Source organism: Nannospalax galili, unplaced genomic scaffold (genome assembly GCF_000622305.1).
Source record: "Nannospalax galili isolate Female #2095 unplaced genomic scaffold, S.galili_v1.0 scaffold355, whole genome shotgun sequence".
Taxonomy (NCBI): domain Eukaryota; kingdom Metazoa; phylum Chordata; class Mammalia; order Rodentia; family Spalacidae; genus Nannospalax; species Nannospalax galili.
In genome coordinates this window covers 1,888,923-1,914,146 of record NW_008336848.1, presented here as the reverse complement: position 1 = coordinate 1,914,146, position 25,224 = coordinate 1,888,923, and the positions used below count along the sequence as shown (strand labels likewise).

The following is a 25,224-nucleotide window of genomic DNA, read 5'->3' as shown; positions in this document are numbered from 1 at the left end:
TATCACAAAACTAACAACCATTTCTTTTACTACATACTGCATCTGCATGGGTAGGTAAAATAAAGTGGAAGGTAGTAAGTACTTTAGTTAGCTAAGGAGGGCAAGGATGTTAGGGAAGTTCAGAACTTGAGCTTTTAAGAAGAATGTCTATTAGAGACCTCATTGCAAAGGCAACATCTGAAGAAAATACCAAAACAAGTGAAGTAGTGAGATTGAGGTGTGTGGATATGAAAATAGGCGTGAAAATGACAAAGGCCGTGCGTGGGTGCATGTGCAGCCTTTGAGGCCACAGGGGAAAGGAGGACTAAGAAATGAAGTCAGATAAGGAAACTGCAGATGAATCCTATATGGTCCTGGAGGCACAGACATTTGGCAGAAAGAAGAGAATCTCATCTTAATAAGATCACACTGACCACTAAATTGAGAGTAGATTGAAAGGGAAGACGGCAGAAAAAAAGGTCAGAAAGGAATTATTACAAATGAGGTAAAAGTCGATATAACTTGAACTAGGTGAGGAGTGGAGGTGCTAAAATGTAGTCATTCTCATGTATCTACACAAATATCCCAAGAAGTGCCAGTTGGCTAAGGACTTGAGAAAAATAAAGGAGTTGAAGATAACAGCAAGGTTTCTGAATTGAATAACTTAAAAGATCAATATATATAAAATACAGATTATGGGCTGCAGAGATGGCCCAGTAGTAGAGTGCTTGCTGCTCTAGCTGAGGATCAGGGTTCAGGTCCTAGCATCCACATGGCAGCTAACAATTTTAACTCCAGTTCCAGGGGATCTAACACCCTCTTCTAGTATCCAGAGGCATTATATGCACACAGAGGTTCACTTACATACATATAGACAAAATACTCATACACATAAATAAAACTACTTAAATTAGAATTATACTGATGAAGCACCCCATTATGTGGAATCTGCCTGAACATGTTCTATAATGCTAGAAAATCAATACTGTGTTAAAAGCATGGGCAGTACAAAATTTACTACATCTTAGTTAAGAGCCTTTGCATAGGATTTTTTTCTGTAATTTTAAATAATAGATACAAAAGCATGAACATATAACATATATATTATCACACAAAATACCAAACATGGTATATTTCTCATGGGTGCTCTTGACAAGAGCACACTCTTTGGGGCTCTGGTGTGGGACAGCACTCTCACTCTTCCTGGGCACCTCAAGAGAGAATCGGCATCTATAGTGTCTATTTTACATTAGACATTTAAAATCAAATCCAGAAGAAGCATAATCTTAAATCCTATAAAAAGCTCCTTCCCTTCCCCTAACCCTAAAGAGCCAGCCCTCAAATTGATTTTTTGTAATGAAGATAATAACATCAGGGTTTGTTTTGTTTTGGTCTTTTTGAGACAGGATCTCCCTGTAGCCCCAGCTGTCCTGGAACTCACTATGTAGACCAGGCTGGCCTTGAACTCACAGAGGTCTGCCTGCCTCTGCCTCCCAAGTGCTGGGATTAAAGGCGTACGCCACCACGCCCGGCTGACATCAGGTTTTTTTAAAAAGATAATTCAAAACTTGGCAATATTATTATCTGTCTTCATGTATTTTAAGATCATTTTAAAACTTTTCCCGCAAACAATTCTGGAGGGTAGAGAACTTTGTAAGTGCTCTAAGAAATAATTATTTGTACATATTTTGAAATCTTAGGCTGATCCACACATGACATTATGAAAATAGGAATATTTCAGATGTTAACAAATCATTTTAAAATGCCAGCACACTGGTTTCTCTCTTAGAAATATTTTGATTCACAGCACTGGCTATTTCTGAGATAGCATAATTATGAAATATAATTAGCTTTTCCCCCAATTAATATTGTGTTGAGTTCTTGACTGAATTGGAGAAAAACTCTCAGTCACACCATTAACCATTATTTACAATAGTAAATACACTGTATTAGTTGCAGGGTGTAATCTTTTTCATAAATATAATCATTTACTTCTAAATGAAAGGAATCCACACATCTAAAAAGCATAAAGTAGTCTTCTGAAGTGACTGTATGCATCTACTAGAAATAAATGAGAAAACAGGAAAAAGACAATGTGTACTTAAAAATTCTACCTCTTTGTTTGCTCTAAAATCCCTTAAAGCAGCCAATCTCTGAAGCCTGGAGTAATATGTAGTCCTGATTCCATAACACCCTGCCAGTAACTTGACCCTGTTGGTAAGGAGACATCTTTGTTCAGGTACTAGAGGGTGTGGGACATGAGTGATCTTTTTGATCCAATCTTCTGATAATACTACTGTATGATCTGAGGATTAATTCTTTTATTTTTCATGATAGGAAATGGAAATGAACTTTACCAACTACAATTCTGTTAAGAGAAATTTAGATCCACAGATGGCAGTCTATTCAGCATCTACTGACATGTACCAAAAGCTCGGTACTCTACTAGGTATTTTGCTTCTTCTCTCCTAACAGTACAGATTAAACTTATGTTCCTCTTAGAAGAATTACAAGGATACTTATGGAGGCAGAGTCCATAGTAGAAGTTTGGGCAATTTTTTCTTTGACGAGAATAAGCTTTCTTAATCAATGACGGGAGGATGGCTCAGTTGCCTAAGCAATTAACCATACAACTAGATAGGCTGTAAGCCACATATGGTTAACACATCAAATGAAACCCCTCTATACCCAAACTGCTACATACTAAAATATAAACATGAGTCATGTTAAAAGCTAGCATGATTCTTCTGTGACCTACACAGTATCTAGGGACAGTGTCTACCAACAATGCAATTTGAGATAGTGACTGCTTAGCACAGCCCAGCACAAATACATATGTGGTCCCCTCACAGAACTTCTAATAAATCAAAACCCCCAAACACACAAAAAACACCAAACATACCAAAGCACACTTCGGGTTGTTTATATATATGTCTGCTTGGAACAAACTTCACTCCATAAACTGAACTGCCTCCTCTGGTCAACACCATCTTAACAGACCAATTCTATTTTAAATTCTCTTTCTCTGCAAAATTGGTGAACTTTGCTCATCAATATGCTTATTCTCTAAATTAACACTAAAATACAGTATGCCCAGCATGGTGACTCATGCCTTTAATCTTAGCACTCTAGAGGCAAAGGCTGATCTACATAGCAAGTTCCAGGCCAGCCAGTTACATTGTGAGACCCTGTCTCAAAAGTAAATAAACAGACTACAGTTGTTTTTCAGCATGTTACTTATATTTGACACAATGACTATGTGTATTCATTATTCATTTGCCTATAAGTAAGGGCACATCTGAATATACAAATACAAGCTGAAACTTGGTTAATAAGTTTTGTTTGTTTAACAGTTTCAAAGTTTTTAAATGTTGGCCAGATACAACAATAACTAAAATTTAAAACACAACATGAAAATTACAAATAGAAACCTGGCTAAGAGAGAATGTGAAACAAAACAGACCCTGTACAATTACTGCACAGTTAAGACAGCAAACAATCTGAAGAATTCATATTCTAGTTTCAAACCCAAAAGCATTCCATAAAGTAAAAAAAGCCACAGAAATTCAAATTCTATTAGAAAAGAATTCTCTGTTCTGCCCTCTGTGTCACTGTAATCTGATGTAAGACAGAAGAAATGGAAAACATTGACAAAAACGTATGGTTAAAGACTGTAACAATTAGAAAAATTTTATACCATTGGTGTGAACTCTAAAAATACTTTATCTTATAACAACAATAACCCTGCCAATTGGGAATATTTTCAGGCTCAGCTGTTTGGAGTCTCAGATCCACTGTTAGCAAATTCTAAGGTGACAGACAACAAATGAACAAATGTTTGAGTTTCCTTTGGTATCTACACTGAATCATTCTGTGTCACAAGAAATTTTAAATTACTTATTACTTTCCTCTACAAAATAAAGGCAAACTTTAGACTGATTACTACAAAATTCTAGGTCTGTAAAACGTAAAACAATATTTTTATGTTTAATAAGTAAATTATTAATAAGTTTAATATTGGGGGGATGGAGAAGGGTTTCCCTATAGCCCCAGCTGGCCTAGAACTCAATAGGTAGATCAGGCTGGCCTCAATCTCACAGAGATCTACCATCTTCTGTCTCCCATATCAAGTACTGGGATTAAAGGTGTGTGCCACCACACCTAGCTTATTAATCCTTTAAAGTTTTGATTCAGTTCTCTAAAAAGTACCCAGATGACCATTTTCCAATACTGCTTCTAAACACCCACTCACACAACAATTATGGAACATTCAAATAAAAGCAGCCTTGAAAGACTTGAAACTTTCCAATATAAAAGTAAGTATTTCTAAGCCCACTGCTATACAACAAAAATACATTTAAAAACCATTGCAGAACCCTCCTTGAAATTTGGAATTCTTCCTAGAAACTGGCCAGTGTTAAAGAGGAATTAAGATCACATGTATAAAATTCATTTGATTTTTCAAGTCCAAAGTAAATGCTGTTTTTAAATTTATATTTACATATAAAGATATTAGTGGCATTTATTATCAAACTTGAATAATAGACCTGAGTCATTGAGTCTTGATGGGTTGTCGGCTCTGCCTTTTCCAGTAAGGCCAGGAGAAGTTTTTCTCTATAGAATGCAGTAATTAATGCTTGCTAATATGTCCAGATATCTCAAGAGCCCACATCTATCTTAAATCGTTCAGAAAGCCTAGACGGAATTTTATGGGATTATGCCAGTTTACAGGAGCATGCTAATCCTTTCACAGTCTTTGGAGGTGCTGACACATATTTATAAACACTCTGATTTGCCACTAAATGGGGAAAATGGGAACTTTTTCAATTCTCTCTTTCTAAAACACTGAACAGAAAAGGCTGGTAAGTACTATTCACAGATGATTAAAATAACAGAGAAGGGGAAAGCCCACAAAGTTTTTAAAACCTAGAAGCAAAAGTGGAAGAGGGTGCTAGGAACACAACCTACAACACAGACTGGACATTGCAGTAGCTCTGGGCCTCATACAAGAGGACTTCCCCAGAGCACAGCCTCTTATCATAACTCAACTATAAAGAGAATGAATCCTGTTGATTTGAAATGTTTCCTTGTAGAGGACTTGTCTGATTGTAATGTCTCTAAAAACTGACACTATTCTAGTGTTTACTTAATGTGATATCTTAATTTAATCATTTCTTCCCTGGTCTCTCCTAATAGCCTAGCTGGCCTTCCTATACATATCTTATTTGTGTTTCATCTACTTTTCAGAGAGCAAGGACGATTCTAAAACAAACAAAACACAAACCCAGGCCACTCCTCTACCACATTCCACTCTTGGAAAAGTGTCCAGTCCTTATATTTTCCATAAGGTTCTAAATCATGAGAGGTGCTCGCTCTACTCACTGCGCTGGAACCACCATGGATTTCTGTCTAATTCCCTCAGAGCAGCTTCCCATCATCAGGCCTTCTCTACTGCTCTCTTCCTAGAATGGTTTTCTTCCCTATCTGCCTGGAACTTTCAATAAATCTCTTAGTTCTGAGCTAACATGACTTCCTCAGGTACCAGATGCTTTTGATCAGTCTTCTACTCCCAACACTCCTCTGGCCTCCTATCAATTGCACTTATCATACCTGCAAATAAGAGATCATTTGTTCAGGTCTTTTCTAACCCTGTATAATAAGCTCCACGAAGGAATGATTGTGTCTGTCTTAATTACTGCTGCCTCTACATTGCCAAGTAGGAAACAAGAAATGGAAGGGAGCCTAACTCTGTGAGGCACAAAATAATGAACATCAGATAATCATGGACAAAACTGTGAATCTATCAACAATACACACAATGAATAACATTAACAAGTCTCTGTGGAAGTTTACGACAAATGAAGCAGCTGATGAAGCAAGACTGTTCACCCTTTTATCCCCATACTCTGAATCTGCAACTAGACTGCTGAGCTAGGGGCAGCAATGATGCTCCTGGAAAATATTCAAGGAATTCATTTTGGCAGCTAAATTTCCTGGAAAGAAACAAACTGAGAATTTCAACCAGAGTCACCAGAAGAAACAGTGATTGATAGGCCACCCGTGAAGTGATAAGAAATTCAACCAATGTTTTCTGGATTCTGTTTTAGTCAATTAACTTCTGTCCAATGAAACAAATATTTGATGGATGGGATGGGATAAGCAAAAACTATGACTTCAGGAGTCATAGTTGATTATCACTTCAGGAGTCAAGATGATTATCACTTTGGAAAGTGTTACTGTAATGAAGTCCCTAAGGTGGCTACTTCAAATTTGGAATGGAGATTTTTTTGTCTACAATATGCTGATTTCCAGTGGGATCGTGGAGACGATTTAAGATTCTTACCCAAGAACAGTACCAATTCTTAAAATATTTTATTATTTTTATTTTATGTGCATGAGTGTATTGCCTGCATATATGTGAGTGCACCTGTGTCATGCAATGCCATGGAGGTCAGAAGAGGGCTTTGGATTCCCCTGGAACTGGAGTTAAGGATGGTTCGTAGCTGTCATGTGGGTGCTGGGAATAGAAGCTGGGTCGTCTGCAAGAGCAGTCAGGGCTCTTAACCACTGAGCCATCTCCCCAGCCCCAGTACCAATTCTTTAAGGAATTGATGTACGTGGGTACATCAGGTTACTAGGGATTTAAAAAAAACAAACAAAAAACCCATGATTTGAATACTTACAGTAAGATACCCTCTTTTGTTAGTTTCCAGAAATCTTCAACTTGATAAATAGCAAAGAGAGGGAAAATATGAATAAAAATGAGAATTTAACCTCATCTTAAGAATCTTAAAGAGAGGGAGCTGGAGATGACTCAGCGGTTAAGAGCACTGGCTGCTCTTGCAGAGGACCAGGGTTCAATTCCCAGCACCAACATGGTGCCTAACAACTATCTGTAACTCCAGTACCAGGGGATCTGACACATTGTTCTGACCTCCTCGGGCACTGCACAACACACCTACCTTCATCCAAGCAATATACTCATACACATAAAATAAATAAATAAATAAAATATTTTTTAAAGAATCTTAAAGAGCAAAATCAGTTATTTCTTCTCTTCTTACCTACCAACCCCAGATTTCCACAGAATAAAACTGAAAGGATAGCAATCTTTTACGTCACAATGTCCTCTACCATTTAGATGGTGGGGGAAATGCAAATACATGTTCACAGTGATGGACCAAAGCGACACTCTGTGCACCTATTGTGTTGTGTCTGTGGACACTACACATGTATCCAAGTTCACCCTCACAACTAGCCTGTTCATAGACAGAAGCCCTGGAGGTGAAGTGACACAACAAAGACACCAGCACAAGGCAGTGGCAGGGTGTTTCTGTTCTGTTTGTGACTTCTGGCTTTTGAAAGGGGTCCAGGCCAACTTTGAATTCTTTGTGAACCTCAGCCTCCAGAGTATTGGATTGGAGATGTGTGCCACCAAACCTGGTCAGAAGCAAGTTTTAGTTTGAGGCCTACTTAGTGCCCTTCCTGTGATATCACTCTGCCAAAATATTAAGCGTTCATTTAACTTTATCATTCTCTAAAAGTCTGTTAGCTTCATTCTTGTTCCATGGCTTATCAGCTAAGGGAAAGCAGACTCCACTTCATGTAGGATACACCTCTTTCCTCTATTTGAACAGTCTAAAAGAAACTCTTAGTGAGACAGTGTTTATTTCAAACACATCACAGTTCAAGAGGAATGGTTTGTTTTGTCCTCAGTGGTTCCAAATGTTCAACATTCTCACAACTACGAGGATCTAGATAATCTTGTCATTTACATGGTATGAAGTAAAAGTTCATTTCTGATTTTATACAGCCAACTTAGTTAATTTACTGTTGAATATAAAAATTGTGGAATTACCCCAACATTACAATCACCTGAACAAAAAAGCATTAAAAAACTCTTAAATTCAGTTCTTAAGAGTTGGCCAAAACGCTGAGATACTTCTTCCCAGAGATATCTCTTGAATGGTGTGCGTGTGCCCTGGTACCCTAGAACAATGTTCTGCTGGAATTCTGTCTGGAACTGTGCTTCAGAACTTAGTCAGGCCCCACCTATGATTTTATTCAAATTGGTTTCTCCAGCTTGAATTGGCAAGTACAAGTTTATATCTACCCCTTAACAGCAAGCATTCTTTCTTAATCCTCATGCTTCCAATGAAGCTGGGTGAGGCTGCCTTTGATATGTTAATTTTTCAAGCATACCCACATTCATTCATTACAGTTTGAGTACCAAATTGAGGTTCCCAGGAAAGAAAATCAAGTGCCCAGGTCCAAAAGACACAAGATTACATGGTTTTACCAGGGTTAATTAAGAGTCATCAGTCTAGATTATGTCTAAATAATTCCTACAAAAATAACCACGTTTTTATACAAATGACTTTTAAATTTGTATTTTTAATATTTTATTATTTTTATTTTACATGTATGAATGTATTGCATCCATGTCATGCAATGCCCTCGGAGGTCAGAAGAAGGTGTCAGATTCCTTGGAACTGGCATTATGGATGGTTATTAGCCACTGTGTGGGTGCCAGGAATCAAACTCAGGTCCTCTGCAAGAGCAGCCAAGTGCTCTTAACTGCTGACCTATTTCTCTAGGCCCAAATAACTGTTTTAAAATATATATTTTATTATTTTTATTATTTTATGTATATGAGTTATGTTGCTTACATGTGTGAAAGCATACCCATGTTATGCAATGCCTGAGGAGGTCAGAAGAGGGTGTTGGATTCTCCTGGAACTGAAGTTACAGACAGTTGTTAGCCGCCATGTGAGTGCTAGAAATCGAACCTGGGTCCTCTGCAAGAGCAGCCAGGGCTCTTAACCACCAAGCCAACTCACCAGGCCCTGCAAATGCCTGATTTTTATATATCCTCCTATCCTACTAGCAACACTTTTGAGACGTTCTCTTCACAGTGCCTCTAATAACAGAAAGAACATATACAAGCCACAGCAGCCAAAGCATAGAACAGCTTTCATGCAGGTCTCATATTTTCTATTAGAGATCCAACTAAATTGTGGGTTTTAGTCTACTTAATATCTGCGTTTTTAACCCTCCCCCTCCTTAGACCCTATAAAAATTCAGAAAAGCCTTTTTTTGCCGTGTCTCAGCACTTCCCCGAGTACACTTGGTGGCATGACAGCCTAGCCTTTGTAAGTGATATGGCCTTTAAAATAAAACTGTGAAATAGTAACTTAAAGATAATAAAGCTTGAAATTGACATGGTTCATCTCAATATTTCATACATTTTTTTAAGTTATGGCAGTTTATGTTCCAATCTCATAAAAGTGAAAAATTATTATTTCCTATACTAAGGAAAAAGAAGTACATTGGCTTTATATAAAAGTTAATATACTCAGGCTGGAGAGATGGCTCAGCAGTTAAGAGCACTGGCTGCTCTTGCAGAAGACTCGGGTTCGATTCCCAGCACCCACACAGTGGCTGTCAACTATCTATAACTCTAGTTCCAGGGGTTTGATGCCCTCTTCTAATGTCCTTGGGCATTGCACAACACAGGTGCACTTACATACATGAAAACAATACACTCATACACATAAATAATAAAACATTAAAAAAGCAGGTGAAAGATCATCTGCCAAAAAAAAAGTTAATATACTCAACTGTCAGAATCTGAAACAGTTAAAATTTTGTTGAACTTTTTACTGTGCATTATTAACTGTCCTTCTGTCAAATTTGTGTATATTATTAACTTTCTCTCTACTCCAATCCCAGGCAACAGGTACTTAAAGAAACATTTCCTTTCTGTTTTCAGAAATTGCAAAATGTGGAAACTACCGTATAAGATGAAAATTACCTTGTTTATCTATAACTGAGTATGAAGCCAAAAATCCTCGTCCAGAAACATGGATTCCACTCATGAACAGCACTGTGATTTCATTGCCTTTGGATTCAATTGAATGATTCATTTGCAAACCCAGACCACAGTATTTGCCTAAGAATAAAAGAAAAGCAAATTTACTTGGAGTGATTCTCATGAAGTTAATATTTGTAATGTACATAGCAATTATTTAGCATAATACAGCAAACCAGGTACTAAATTAGTAAAAAAGAAATTAGAAATGATTAAAAAATCATATTTTTGGAGGAAAAAATGCCAAGTAATGCCCAAAATCACTACAGGTATTATGGACTTTCAGAGATTCATTTTCCAATAACACACATACATACTCTTTAAAAAGAAAATTTTTTTAAAGTAGCATTCCAAGTAAGTTGGTAACCTGAAATAAACGTCCAGTCAGCATACTTCTTATTGGGTTTCCTTCAGAACCTCCTGATTCCCCAGCCTCAGCATATCCTCAAACTATTTTTGGACTTACTCAGTTTTACATCTGAGGATTATCACATCTTAGTTTGATGCTTAAATGACCATGTTGGTTCTCACGGCTTTAACTGTGATCTGACAATTCAGTAACTTAAACTTCCACCCATAGCCCAGTCCTTGAACTTCAGATGTATATGTTTAACTGCCTGCCTAAATTCTAGCCTTCAATGTACAGCACACATGTAAAACAAAAACATATTTTCGGCACAAATTTAAGTAAACTAAGATAGAAGAAAAGAGAATTAAATATACCAATACATAATAAAAATGGATTTATGTGGTTGGTAACTAGTCTAATAAATGAGTTTGAAAAGCTGTCTCAAGCTGTAGGCAACATCACTTTGGCAAGAGCAATGTGGGGTTTAAGTGACAGCATTTATCACTAGGGAAATGAAACTATGGTGATACACCCCCTACACACAAATGAATGGCTGTAGTCAAAAGCACAGGCTGTACATGATTATCAGGGAGCTGTGGAGAAATTAGAACCTTCACACACTAATGGCAAAAATGTAAAACAGACATTTTTTAAACAGTTTGGCAGTTTATAAAAAAGTTATCTATCCAGGAGGAAAGAAATTATGCCCATAGAAAAGAATACATATGGTCATAGTAAAATTATTAATTCAGCCTCAAATGAAAACGTGATTTAATTAACCAGCTAATAACTAACATGATTTATACCCATGCCAAGGAATACTACTAAACAACACAAAATAACAAATTATTTGCAACACTGGGGAACCTCAAAAATACTATGCTAAGTAGGAGAAGCCATTTATGGAATACTCCTAGAAAAGGCAAACAAAACAACAAAACTAGAGGTGGGAAACATATCAGTCTCTCCCTGAGGCTGGGTAAAAGAGAAACACACTTTAAATGGTCATACAGGGAACTTTTTAGAATGGTGTTAAATTTCTAGACCTGGATTTTATTAATGTTTGTAGAATTATATCCATACTCAAATTCAGCAAAGTATACATTTTAAAAATAGATTAATTTAGTGGTATGTAAATTACAACAAAATTTATAAAAGAAACACAACACAATTTTGTGGGAGTTATCAGATATGAATAAATTAACTATTTTATGCAAAAAAAAAACAGATCACAGAATCAGATACTATTAGAACTAAAAGAGACCTTTATTAATCTATCCCAAATCTCTCATTCAACAATGGGAAATTATGCAGATAACTTGATTGCCTAAATTGACCCTACAAGTTAGCTCTAAACTCAGCCCAAAACCTATGTTTTTCTTATGGAATGAATGTCATACTCCGCAGATTCTTGAGCTGAAAACCCTAGTCCCAATGTGACGTATTTGAAAATGGGACTTTATGAAGAAAGAGGTCATAGGGGTGCAGTTCTATGACAAGATTATATCTTCAAGAGGACTGTGGGAGGACACAGGAGAGCCCCGCACATAAACTGGGAGGCCTCAGCACTCACCAGATCTGCTGGCACCTGACCTCAGCTCCAGCTTCCAGAACACTAAGAAAGGACTGATGTTTAAGCCACTCAATCTCGCTATGACAAACCAAAGTAAGACTGCACTTTTTCTCTATCCTGCCCATTGTTTTCTCCTTCCATATTCAATCACTAACCAGGAATGGAGTTGAGGAAGCTTCAAAGTAGGACATCAAGCGCCACAGTAAAGTGTCCAACTGCTCTCCTCCTTCCAGAGAAAGCAGCCCTTTGGCTTTTTCCTTCACTGTCCCATCAAAGGTCGCATCCCTTAACTAAATTAGTAAATATTCTGGCTTATCTTGGTATTCGGTGCCTGACTATGATACAGTGAAACTTCTGTTTGCCCTAATTGCATCACTGCTAAATCTATGCCATCTTCACTTCAGAAAACTATCTGCAGAGACTGACCCAATTCTTTCTAGCCTGCTCTACAACCATTTTAAATTGAGTCCACATTTCTGAAAGGATATATATATATATAAGGAGAACTGGGAAATATAATAAGAAATTTTTAAAATGAGTTATTCCTTAAAACTGAAAGTATTTTTCCTATTCCCTGAAAACATGTATTTATTATAAACCAATTCTGTATATTTTATGTAAATATATCTAAAACCAACCAATTCCTTTCTTTATGAAGTGAAAACTGAGACTATACTGAGGTGTCAGTTAAAGCAAAATTTAAAAATTAACAAAATAAACAAAAGCCCAAATTCTGAAATATCTAATACTGTTTGTTTTAGTTATTTTTTGTAATCAAGGCAAGCTAGAGAAGGAAGACTTTACTGGGCTTATGGGTCCAGAGGGGTAAGAGTCCATCATGGTGGGGGAGGCAGGCACAAGGCAGGCAGAGCAGAAAGCTGAGGGCTCATATCTTCAAGTAGGCACAGGAAGCAGAGACAGGCTGGAAGTGGGACAGAGCCCTGAACCCTCAAGTCCACCCAGTGACACACTTCCTCCAGCAAGGCCACACTTCTTAAACCTCCCCAAACAGCGCCACCAACTGACCAAGTATTCAAATACTTGGAGCTCATGGAGGACATTCTCAATCAAACCACCACACTGATCATGAAATTAAAAAAAAAAAACTTTCAAGATATAATTTATTGAAACATTGTAATTTCTATTACATATATATATATATATACACACACACACACACACACATACATATGCACCTACATCTAAGAGACAATTTTGTCAAAAATTTTTGGATGAGCAGGGAAAGTAGTTTGCTCTATAGTGATAGAGTAACAGATAAAAATGATATTCCAGTTTATATACTGCTTTTTCAACTTTTTTTTCTAAACTTGATAAGTCATGTTCAAATTTGCCTGTATTGCATTCAGACTGTCACATGATAAAAGAAATTTCACACGTCATGTAAAAATTCTCCCTTTATGCACAGAAAACATGCTGTGTGACCTGTAGAGAACTGTACTTGTATATTATAACTCACTTAAAAATGGCTATATGAGGGGGCTGGAGAGATGGCTCGGTGGTTAAGAGCACTGGCCACTCCTGCAGAGAACCTGGGATCCTGGCACTCACATGACAGCTAATAACCATAACTTAAATTCCAGGGGATCCAATGCCTTCTACTGACTTATGTGGGCATTATACAACACGAATGCACTTACATACATGCAGGCAATACATTCATACACACAAAATTAAATAAAAATAAATAAAATATTTTTAATGGCGATATGATACTTTGATGATTATAAAGAACTTTTAGGAAAAGGTTTCAAACAAAGAAACAATGTTTAGTAAACCCTAAGTGGCCATCTCCTTTGAAACTGATTCACACTCCAGTGTGCCCTAAGTCTTCCCACTCCACAATCACTCTGATTCAGAAGCTCAACTATCATTTACTATCATGACAAAACTGTTATTTTTTTTAATATTTAATCCTTTTCAGTCATCTATTCTAGCTGCCTTTCCTGCTGTGAGTTTGATAACATATCCTGTTATAATAAGTTTCCTTATCCAGTTCTATAGACTTTAAGATCCTACAGTTGTCACACCTCTTCCAATGTCCCTAGCAGTAACAAACAATGTCCCTAGCAGTAACAACCTCTGGAAGATACAAAAAAAAAAAAATTGAAACGATATTGTCTGGACACCTTGGGGGTAGTTACACATATTAGCCCACAGTACTTATGACAGCATGCACAAGACTTGTGCAAATAAAGACTGACAGGGGCCCAACATGGATGAGGGGGCAGGCAGGAAGCCCCCGCCTAGCCCAGTATCTATTGGCAACTGATGGATGCTGGAAGAGGGAGTCAGTTCTCCTCACTTGTGTAAGGCCTGGTAGGTTGACCAGAATCCAAGGCTGGACCTACATCCAGCAGTACATGGGAGGTACAGAAGGGAATCTACAGGCCTTTAAAAAACAATACATAAACTAAAAATAAATAAATAAATAAAGGACAGGTAATAATGCATGACATGAAGTAGGGGTTGGGTAGTAGGGGAGGGGTTCTGAATACGATCAAAGTACAGTGCATAAAATTCTGAATAAAAATATTTTTGAAGAACAGAAAGAGTTGTATCTGGTTCAGACACACTAAAATCACAGTTAATGTGGTTACCACACTTAAGCACCCTGATTTGTGAGCTAGGTATGGTGGTGCATACCTTGTAATCCCAGCAGTTTAAGAAGGCTGAGGCAGGATTTCTATGAATTCTAGGCTAGCCTGGGTTATCTTTAAGAATGAACCTCAAACTACAGCAACAACAAAACATCCAGAAGACTTGTTCTCAACTAAATGAAAACTCGGTGTACTGAGAGGTGTACTGTGGAACAATCCCATCTTTTAGGAATATGCTACTTAGAAAGATGAAGTGGAAGGCAGCTTGTTGACCTAGAGTGGAAGCATTGTCCACTAGAGGGAGATGGCCTGTGCTTAAGGAACATCACAAACAAATTGGTTTAGGACAATTTTTCCATACTCATCAGGCAGGTTCTGGGACTCAGTATTGAAGCAAAAGTCTGACTTTCCAAACCCTTGGTGCAGTGGGTCAGGGCAAATGCACAGCTGAGGCCTCTTAAGTACAAAGTGGAGCACACACAATACTCCTCAGGAAGAATTTAGAGTACATATTATTATTAAATAACACCCATCAGCACAGTATCTTTGAAAAATTCATGCTTCCAGGACCACCGCTCTATGCTTAGGGGTCAGAGTAAGGTGAAGTTGAACAACTTAACCCCCTCAGAGTGGTTTAGTGTGCTCCTCTGACAACCATCAGGCCTTCTTCTGATTTCTCTTGCACTGTGACTGACAGTTGATGTTTTGGAAAGGATTAAGCCTTGATTTTATCAGCCTCACCAAAGACTCACCTGCAGAGAGTAATGTTAGGAACAATTATTAGTAATGTTAGACCTAATTTTTTTTTTAAAAAAAGCAGATTACTAGATATAAGGTATTTAAAAAAGATGTAACAGATATGACTATATTTCAAAAGGATTTAGCAATATCACTAAGAATGAATTTGCCTTTGTTTTTGAAAGACAGTGGCAACTCTTTTAAAAGTATAATTTTCTCCATCATGAAGTGACTGTATTTTGATTTTAGGCAATGTAGCTATTTTGCTATTACTTTCTTAAAGAACAGGTCTGGTATTTGCACATTTTAAAATGAGTGCAATCTATTCAGGAAAACGTATTCTGACACTTTGACTCCTATCTCACACATCATACACAAAAATTCTCGAAAAAGTGAGGATAATCTCTATAGACAGATTTTTAGAAGGAAACCTGAAAAACTCCTTCATGACCAAGGAATGGGAAAAAAAAAAAACTGTTAAATACAAAAGTGCTAACTACAATAAAATAAAATAAAATGTAAGGTCTGTTTATCAATAGCTATCACTGCAGGAGAGCAGAAGCAGCCTATAGAAAAGGAGGCTTTTTTCCACAGCATGCCTCACTGTGAGGCCTTTTTATTATGATTTCATTTCATATATATCAGTGTAGTCTACTAGTTTCTCTTTTTAAAATATGTTTATTAATTCTTTGAGACTTTCATAACTGTATTCTGATCATATTCATCCCATGACTCCATCCTTGTCGCCCCAGATCCATATCCCCCAACTTTGTCTTTTTTTTAGTAACTCAATGAGCCCAATTTGTGCTGCCATATACAGAGAAGGCATTTTAATATTCACGTCTAAAAGAACCCATGACTGTACTGTATATAGAATTCCTACAAATGAATAATAATGAAAAGCCCAGTAAAGAGCCAGGCATCAATAATGCATATGTCAGTATCCCGAGCTACTTAGGAAGCTGAAGCAGGCGGGTTATCTGAGCCCATGAGTTCAAGAGTAGCCTAGGCAACATAGTGAGATACTGGGACAGGGGAGCAGGTGGATGGATTTCTGTGAGACTGAGGCCAGCCTGGTCTATTATATCAAATTCCAAACAAGTTGGTGTTACAAGGAGACTCTGTCTCAAAGACAAACTAGCAGATTACCCAATAGAAAAAGCATAGAAAAATGTAAACTCTTCACAAAAGAAAACATTAAAATGGTTAACAGACATGGACAGAACACCCCATGAACCAGCAGGGACACACAATGTAAATCCTAATATGCAGGGTCAGCACACATACCCTAGGTCAGCAACACTGACCAAAACAGAGAGCAACCAGCACTCTCACACTCATACACACTACCATGTCTAATAAGCTAAACATAAGGCACAAATGAGCCCCAACTTCTTCTAGATATAAAAATGTGTGCTATGGTCACCAAAAGACATGGAACAGAGTTTGTATCCGATGACCAGTAGCCCAAATCTGGTCACAATGCGGACAAGTATCATTTCCTTTTTGTGAAATTAAGATTGCTTTCAATTTTTCTTAGTGAATCTTGTTCCAATAAACATCTTTCTAACACAACTTCTTCTGTCCTAAAGTTCCTTAGCAGTGACTCTTCAAGAGTACTACCCAAGTCAGTTATACCTAGTTTAACACACCCTCAATATAAAGAATCAGCTTCATCAAACCCACATCAACAGAACATACTAAACTTCAAATTTTTTTTTTTACTAATTTAGAACTGAAAGGAAATGTAGCTAGTTTAAAAATTCTGCATTTTTAAATTTTATTTATTTTATTTTTTATGACAACATTCTCTTTCAGTTACAGCTTGGAAACTGGGGCACACAGGCACAGTATATGATGGATCAAAGGGTTCTGACGGAAAAGTTTACAAAATTCAGAGGTATCAAAGTATTTATAAAGTGAAATCAATTTTTTTTTCCTGTCATATTGTCCTTCTCCACTGTGAAACTTTCACTTTCATGAGAACTTTAAGGGTTAGTTTCTGGGTCCAGTGAGATGGCTCAGCAGGTGAAGATGCTTGCTGCCAAGCATGATGAGTTATATGCAGGGGACCCACATAATAGAAGGAGAAAACCAATTCTTACGTGTTATCCTCTGACCTAGGCACACGAGGTACATGAGTGTATACAAGAGTTCTCATGTGTGCGTGTACCTATCACAGATACACACACACATCCACACAAATAATAATGGTAATTTTAAAAGTTAGGTTCTGGAAGCCAGTTTGGTGGCACATATCTATAATCCCAGCACTTGAAAAACTGAGGCAGAATGACTGTGCTAAACTTGAGGCCAATCTAGGCAAATTATGAGACCAAATGAGAAAGAGTTATCAACTAGAAAAGCAGTAAACTGGCTAGGAGAGGTCCTCATATTCTGTTTGTATTTCTGATTAAGATCCCTTGAAACGGTGGTGATTGAAGCCCTGTTCTTCTAGAGTTGACAGCTTCTTTCAGGATGGTTGGCAGCTCCCATGCCAAGTATGCTAACATAAAAAAAGGTGGGTCATCATATGCAGACTCCAGCAAAACTGCAAAAACCAGACTCATTGCCAAGCATCAAGGCAGCATGACAGCTGCCAAGAAATTGCTCTCAAAGTTTTTCTGGAAGTTTTTACTACCTAGGAGATATCAAAGTCTTTGAATATTTCCTAAAAAGGCTCACAAAAATAAGAATTCCTGGGGACTGGGGATAGCTCAGTCAGCAGTACTTGACGTACAAGTATAAAGACCTGAAGACCTAAGTTTGATCCCCAGAAACCATTATTTTTAAAAAAGTTAAAGTGTGAGTGCTTATAATCCCAGGGCTGGGGAGAAAGAGATGAGTAGACCCTGGGGCTAACTGGCCAGCCAGCCTAACCTACTTGGTGATTTCTAGGTTAGTGAGACCCTGTCTCAAAAAAAGAGGATCTCTGGCTTCCACACACAAAACTTGCACATGTGTGTGCATGTATGCACACTTGTGTACACATACAATAGGAATTCTTAGATGGGGGGGGTCGCTATTACAAAACAGAGTAAGTTTCAATTCCAGTTAGTTAAATGCTGGTGAAAAAAATGGAACAGCTTTCAACTGTCTGTGATCATCAGAGAAAGCACTGCAAGGTGTAACATTCACATATAGAGCATCAAGTTCCTTTTCTATTCCAGGCCACAAACCAGTTTCACCAAGGCCACAACTCTCAAGGTCTTCTACACTGAGTATGGCTCTGCTCTTTGCAATTTGACAGTACTATGAGGGGCTCCTGTATTCAGGACAAATTACAAAGTCAGTTCTCAGCAAGTGTTCTCTTAAAAAGAGAAAATCATAAAATAAATCCATAAATATTCATAAAATTAACGCCTTTAAAGATGAATGAATATAAAGTACTTCAACTTTCCTGCCTCAGAGACTATGTATGGTTATGTCTCATTTGCAACCGTGCAGCTTTTGCATCTATCATGAAAGATACCTATGATCATTAAGATCAGATACAGTGTCTTTAATTTTGACCCAGCAGAAGCTATTGAAAATATAAAATTTTAAAGATAACCACAGGGCAATAATCTTTATTTCTTTAAAACAATACTTAGTATTTTGATATGAACATTATTTTCACAAAGAAAATTTAAAAAAAATAGGAAGACATTCAAAAACCAAAAGTATTTTTTTAACACTAGGTTCATTAATCCTTAAAGTATGTCAGTACATTTCATGAGGTCTAAGAATTACTCATTAGTAGAGATTAATGGAATGGTCATTATAAGGGACACAAAAGTGAGCAAACTATCCTGTATAATTAAGAAATACTGGAAGGGGAAAAGGAAAAGATGGGAGGAAGGGAGAGGAAGGGCAAAGAAAAAGGATAAGAAAATGAAACAGAAAGAAAGAGGAACATGGGAGGAGAGAGGTGAGGGAGGGGAGGAGAAGGGAGCAGAGCATAAATAAGAACACTGACTGCAGGAAGGAGACCTGAAAGTGCAGGAGTCTGTAGTGCACTTCTGGACAGAAACACTTCAGAAGTGGATTAAAAGTAACAGGGACACACTTTGGAAGCTACAAAGTGAAAGGAACTAAGAAGCAAGATGGGAAGATCACTCTTTCCTAAAGGAAGAATGAACATGTTAACTTCTTCCCAGCTATAACCTCTTTAAAAAAAATACACATGGCATAGAGGAATACTAGATTCCAACAAAAACATGGTAAGGGCCTTGGGGGTAGGGGAGGAAGGGGGAGGAGAAAGGGGAGGAGGAAAGGGAGGAGGAAGGGGAAGAGGAAGGGGAGAAAAAGGAAGAGAAGGAGGGCTGAGAAGGAGAATTCATGCAGTTAAAACCAAACTTGTACTGGGCATGGCGGCACATGCCTTTAATCTTAGCACAAGGTGGAGGAGGCAAGACTGCATAGTAAGACCCTGCCTCAAAATTAATTAAATACAACTAAAGTAGCTGAAGTCACAAAAAGGGTTCAATTCAGAGTGTCTAATAAAGATGAACAAAACCAGAAGTACCAAAATCTAAGACTAGGATAACCTCAACATAAAAAAGTTCTATACAGCAAAGAAAATAACCAACAGAGTGAAGACAATCTGCAGAACCAAATTAATATTTGAAAAGCACATCTCTAATAATCCAAATACAGAAGGAACATGCACACAATCCAACACCAAGAAAGCAAATCATAAAATTTAAAAGATGGACAAGGAACCTAAACAGGCAATTTGCAATCAATCAATCGATCAATCAATCAATCAATCAATCAATCAATCAATCAATGTACAAATGGCCAATAGGTATGTGAAATGTTCACCACCACTACATATCAAGGGAGCACACATTCAAAACATGAGGGGATTATCACTTCATACCTGTCAGAATGGCTACTATCAAAAAAACAAAAACCAGTTTGGGGACTGGCACAGGGTGACAGGAAAGCAAACCAGCATGGAGGCTCCTCAAAAATGGAAACAGGAATCACCAGGTGATCCAGTAATCCCACTACAGGATACAGATATCCAAAGGAAATGAATCTGTATGTCAAAGACACATTTGCAATCTCATGTTATTGTATTACTCACAATAGCCAAGATAAAGAAACAACCTAAGCATTTATTTATGGATTAATAAATAAAGGAAACATTATCTGGCCTTAAAAAGCAGGAAAGTGGCATTTCCAGTAACATGGAAGAGATGCGGGTATATGATGTTAAGTGAAATAAGTCAGGAACACATGATTTCACTTATATATTATCTTCATTACTTTTCTGTTGCTGTGATAAAATACCTTGACAAAAGCAATTTAAGAAAGGGTTTATTTTGGCTCATGGCTGGAGGTACAGGTCATCATGCTGGGGAAGTCACAGAGGCAGGAAATTGAGGTTGGTCATATTGTCTCTGAAAGCAAGAAGCAAAGAGTGGTGAATGCTAGTACTCAGCTAGGCGTCTCCATTTTCTTCAGAGGACAGTCCTACCCACAATTAGGAAGGGCCCTCCCACACTGGTCAATCTAAAATAATCCCTCACAGACATTCTGTAACCTTAACTGGGACAATTCCCTTCAGGCAAGCCTAGAGGCGAATCTCATCTAGACAGTCCCTCACTGATAAATCTGCAGGCTTATCTCCTAGGTATTTCCAGAGCCTATTAGACTGACAGTTAACACTAACCATCACATACACAGAATCCAAGAGACAAATTCAAAGAAGCAGAGTCAAATAGTTATCAAGGGCTGGATGTGAAAAAGGTAAACTGGGACCATATTGGCCAAAGGACTCCTCATATTTCAGTCAGATGAGGAATAAGTTTAAGACATCCACTGTAGAATACCACCACAGTTGACAGCAATGTATTATAATCTGAAAACTGTTCAGAGATTTTGTGTTCTCATTACAGAAATAACATAAGCACATAGAGGAAATGTATTTGTTAATAACCTCAGCCTTCCTACAATGTATACATACATCAAAACATCTTGTTTCACACCAAAGAAAATGGAACTGAAGTACAGTTCACTAAAACTTCCTAGAAACAAAGTGTGGAATGAGAAATGTCCCCCACAAGCTTGAGTATTTGAGCACTTGATATATGGTCTACAGTAGGGGGCACTGTGTGGAGAGGTCATGGAACCTTTAAGTGAGGCCATGCTGAAGGAAACACATCTCTGGAGATGACTTTGAAAGTTCACAGCCTTGCCCCACTTCCAGTTTGCTCACTCTGCAGCTCCAGCTGCCACTTGCTATGCCTCCCAGTCACAACAGCACAAATAAGCTCTTCCTTCTATAAGCTGCCTTGGTCATGTTTTATCATAGCAACAGAAAAGCAATGAATACACAAAGGAAGCCCTGAATGTACACAGTGAAAGAGTGCCTTGGGAAGCAAGTCAGCCTACAGCATATCACCATGAAACTATTAGACTCTACAGAGTGGTCCATATTTTACAAGATCAAGAGAGTTCAATCCACATCAGACCTTTAAAAAAAAAAAAAAGAACACATAACTCAAATCTCAATGTAAAATATTTTTAAAGAAGTAGTTTGTAAATGTTCCAGAAAATCTGTACCTATACTGCCTTCTTTGGGAATCAATCTATTCAAAGTTGAATTTCTTATACATGAGAAAGACAAATGGAAAGAAAGAGATGTTAATGTCAAATGAAGAATATTTAAAAAGCACTAAATGTGATAAAGGATAAAGTCATAATTTAAAACAGGACTTTATTAGTATCTATGCAACAACACAGCAGCATTACCTTTATAAAAGCAAAATCTGCAAGAGAGGTGGGAAAGAAAAAGAAAAACACTAATAATAGGAGACTAAGTAGCTAAAGATAGAGAAATCTGACAGTAAGTAAGAGACTGTCTGTATGCATAATGAACTCTGTATCTTGATGTTAGAAAATAAACCTCACTTAGCACATATAGGGCAGTCACAAAACATTTAAGTTAGAGGAAACTATCAGTGTATCAGCTACTTTTCTGTTACTGTGATAAAACACCATGACCTGGGGAACTTGTAAAAGGAAGAGTTTACTTGAGTTTATGGTTCCAGAGGGATCAGAGTCTGTCATGGCAGGGAGGTATGATGGCAGGCTATGGCCTGAGAAGAAAGCAGAGTACTCACATCTTTAAGGAAGCACAGGCAGCAGAGGATGACTGGAAATCTGGCAAGGCTTAAGAACTCTAAAAGCCCACCCCCAGTGACACCCTTCCTCCACATCTGGTAAAGCCTCCCAAAACAGTGTCGTCAACTGCGGCCACCAGGGGGCATCCATAGGACCTGGATGGATTACCAGGGAACTGTTAATTAACCAGAGGACTCAAGGCTTGCATGCACAAGAGCGTTGACAGCACCAGTACCTCTAATTTTATTCTCATACTTGAGAGGTTGACAATCAAATGTTTACAGAACTGAACAATAAAAAAATGGCTTTGCATACTCATGAGAACTATAGCCAAATGTTTACAGAACACAGAACAAAAATGAAATGGCTAGAATATAACAATTCAGCAAAATAAAATGAGCACGACGTTATCTCCATAATATGTCTTTCTGGGAGATTAAGATGTCTCATGAGAAACCAGGGAGCACCAGCATTCCAGAAATGTCTCCTCAGCAAGCATTCTTGCATAAACTTTCTCATGAGACAAGGCTCTCCAGACTATACGTCTCAAAGTTCAGCTTAATTCACCAAGCGTATTTTTAGTGTCATATGAACACTATTTCACAGTCCCTACAACCAACTGCGAACAAAATGTTCAAATATTTGGAGCCTATGTGGAACATTCTTATTCAAATCACCACAGTCGGTTAAGTTCCATAAAGAAAAAGTACTACAAACAATATACTGACCATAATAAAATTAAGAATTACCAAATTAATAAAATGAAGAATTATTAAATTATGATAGTGATAAAGAAAGATTTTTCCTACTAGGAATAGACCTATTACATAGTTATTGGGTAAAACAGAAATCTAAACTCAAATTATAAAATTCCCCCCAAATAATAATTGAATTGCTATACCTTAATCTATTAGATACAAACCATAAGAAGTAATCAAAGTAAAATGTATAGGCTTCAACAGTTTTGACCAACAAAAATGAATGATTAAAATAAATTCTATTCCTAGTTAAACCCTAGCAAATAACAAAACCAAAAGAAAACACAATGAAAGTCAGGCATAGTATTGAACTCCTGTAATCCTAGCACTTGGAATGTTGAAGCAGGTGGATCATCACAAGTTCAAGGCTAGCCTGAGTTACACACACAATGAGTCACACACACACACACACACACACACACACACACACGCACGCAATGAAGAAAATCATTAAGAGATATTAATCAAGAATGCAGAGAACAGTATAAATATAATAGCTCTAATAAATCAAAATTTTGCATGTTGACACAAAACTAGCAACCTGTGGCTAATTTAATAAAGAATAAAGGTTGCAAGGAAGCACAGATACAAAACAAGAAAACATGAGGAAATTAAGCACAACAAAAATACCAACCATCAGGAAAAAAGGAAAAGATTCTACTTTACAAACATTACTGTAAATAAACCTGAAAATCCATGAGTGATTTAAAACAGTGTACTCTAACTGAATCCACTAGAGATAGAAAGCATAAAAGACCAAGTAGAGTCTTGAGTGCTTGCTTCTCAAGCCACTACCTCTGCTACGTCAAGACACACAGAAAGGTCTAAAAGTCAGAAAGAGAGAGTCTACCAAAAACTAAATGGAGGGCACCTTGATTTCTAGCCTCAAAAACTATAAGAAAATAAACTGCTGTAGTTTACACCACCCAGTCTCTGGTAGTTTATTACAGAAGCCTGAGCTAAGACATTTATTTCATCATTTGTGCTAAGGTCAGGAACAAGGAAAGGAAACACACTATTTCTACTACTGTTCACTGCAGTACTGGATTTGAGGTAACTGGCCAATGCAATTACATATGACAAAGCAATCTTAGGCATAAGACTTGGAAAAGAAGTAAAATTACCTCTTTCTGCAGCTGATTGTGCATCAGGAAATCTCTAGATATAAATGATAAAAACTAGCTGAAAATATGAGTAAAGTATTGGATTATAAAATCAACAGAGAAATCTAATTGTCACTTAATAAGAAACGAACTAGAAGATGATAAGTTTAAGGGGCTGTGGAGATGGCTCAGGTGAGAAAGTGCCTGCCATGCAAGCATGAGGACCTCAGTTCAGATCTCTAGCACCATGTAAAAAGCTGGGCATGGTGATGCTCAACTAAAGCCATTGTGTTGGGCAGGGAGGTTTGTGGATCCCTGAAGCTCAGCGGCCCGTCAGCCTAGCCAAACATGAGCTCCAGGCTTCATGAGAGACCCTGTCTCAAAAGTTAAGGTGGAGAATGACCAAGGGAGACAACCAATATTGACCTCTACACATACACATATGAAATATATATGCACACACCCACATGAACATGTACATATACCACACCCCTAAACACAAAAGAAGAGTTTAGAACAGTCCTGAAAGACACCAAAACCAGCTATTATTATTGAATATTCTGATTCAACATCATAAAATTTATTTGTAAACAACATAATCCCAATAAAATTAGCAACAAACTTTAATGAAGTAAACTGATATAGGTAAATAAACAGGCAAGAGTAGTCAAAGAGGGCTGGAGAGACAGCTCTGTGGACAAAGACACCTGCTGCCAAATATGCTGACTTGAGTTCCACCCCTGGGAATTCACATGAGTGTGTGCATGCACACACACACAGAGCGAGAGAGCTAGAGAGTGAGAGAAAATAACTAATAATAATAATAATAATAATAATAAATAATAATAAAGAGCAGTCAAAAGAACATATCAAGGAAGACTAGCCCTCTCAGGCATTAGAACATATTATAATGAATGAAAACTCTTTGTGTGTGTGTTAATGAAAACTGTGAGATCCTAGTATGTGACTAGATACTGGAATATAAGTGAAAATTCAGAAATAGATTGAAGTACACAAAGAAATTTAGTGTTTGGTAACGGTAGTATTGCAAACCATTAGAGCAAAGATAAAGGTTTAGGTGTATGATATTGGGAGAAGTGATTTAGTTACCTAGTGAAC

General features: G+C 37.4%; 1 protein-coding gene across 4 annotated transcripts in view; it reads right to left on the bottom strand.

Annotated features, from left to right (window-relative positions):
• Window positions 1-25,224, bottom strand: part of Dcbld2 (discoidin, CUB and LCCL domain containing 2) — a 77,127-nt gene that overhangs the window by 31,579 nt on the left and 20,324 nt on the right. For all 4 annotated transcript variants that reach the window (XM_029562608.1, XM_017797669.2, XM_029562609.1 and 1 more), the window contains one exon: window positions 9,794-9,931. In XM_029562608.1, the coding sequence (XP_029418468.1) occupies window positions 9,794-9,931 (138 nt within the window). The remainder of the gene's footprint in view (window positions 1-9,793; window positions 9,932-25,224) is intronic.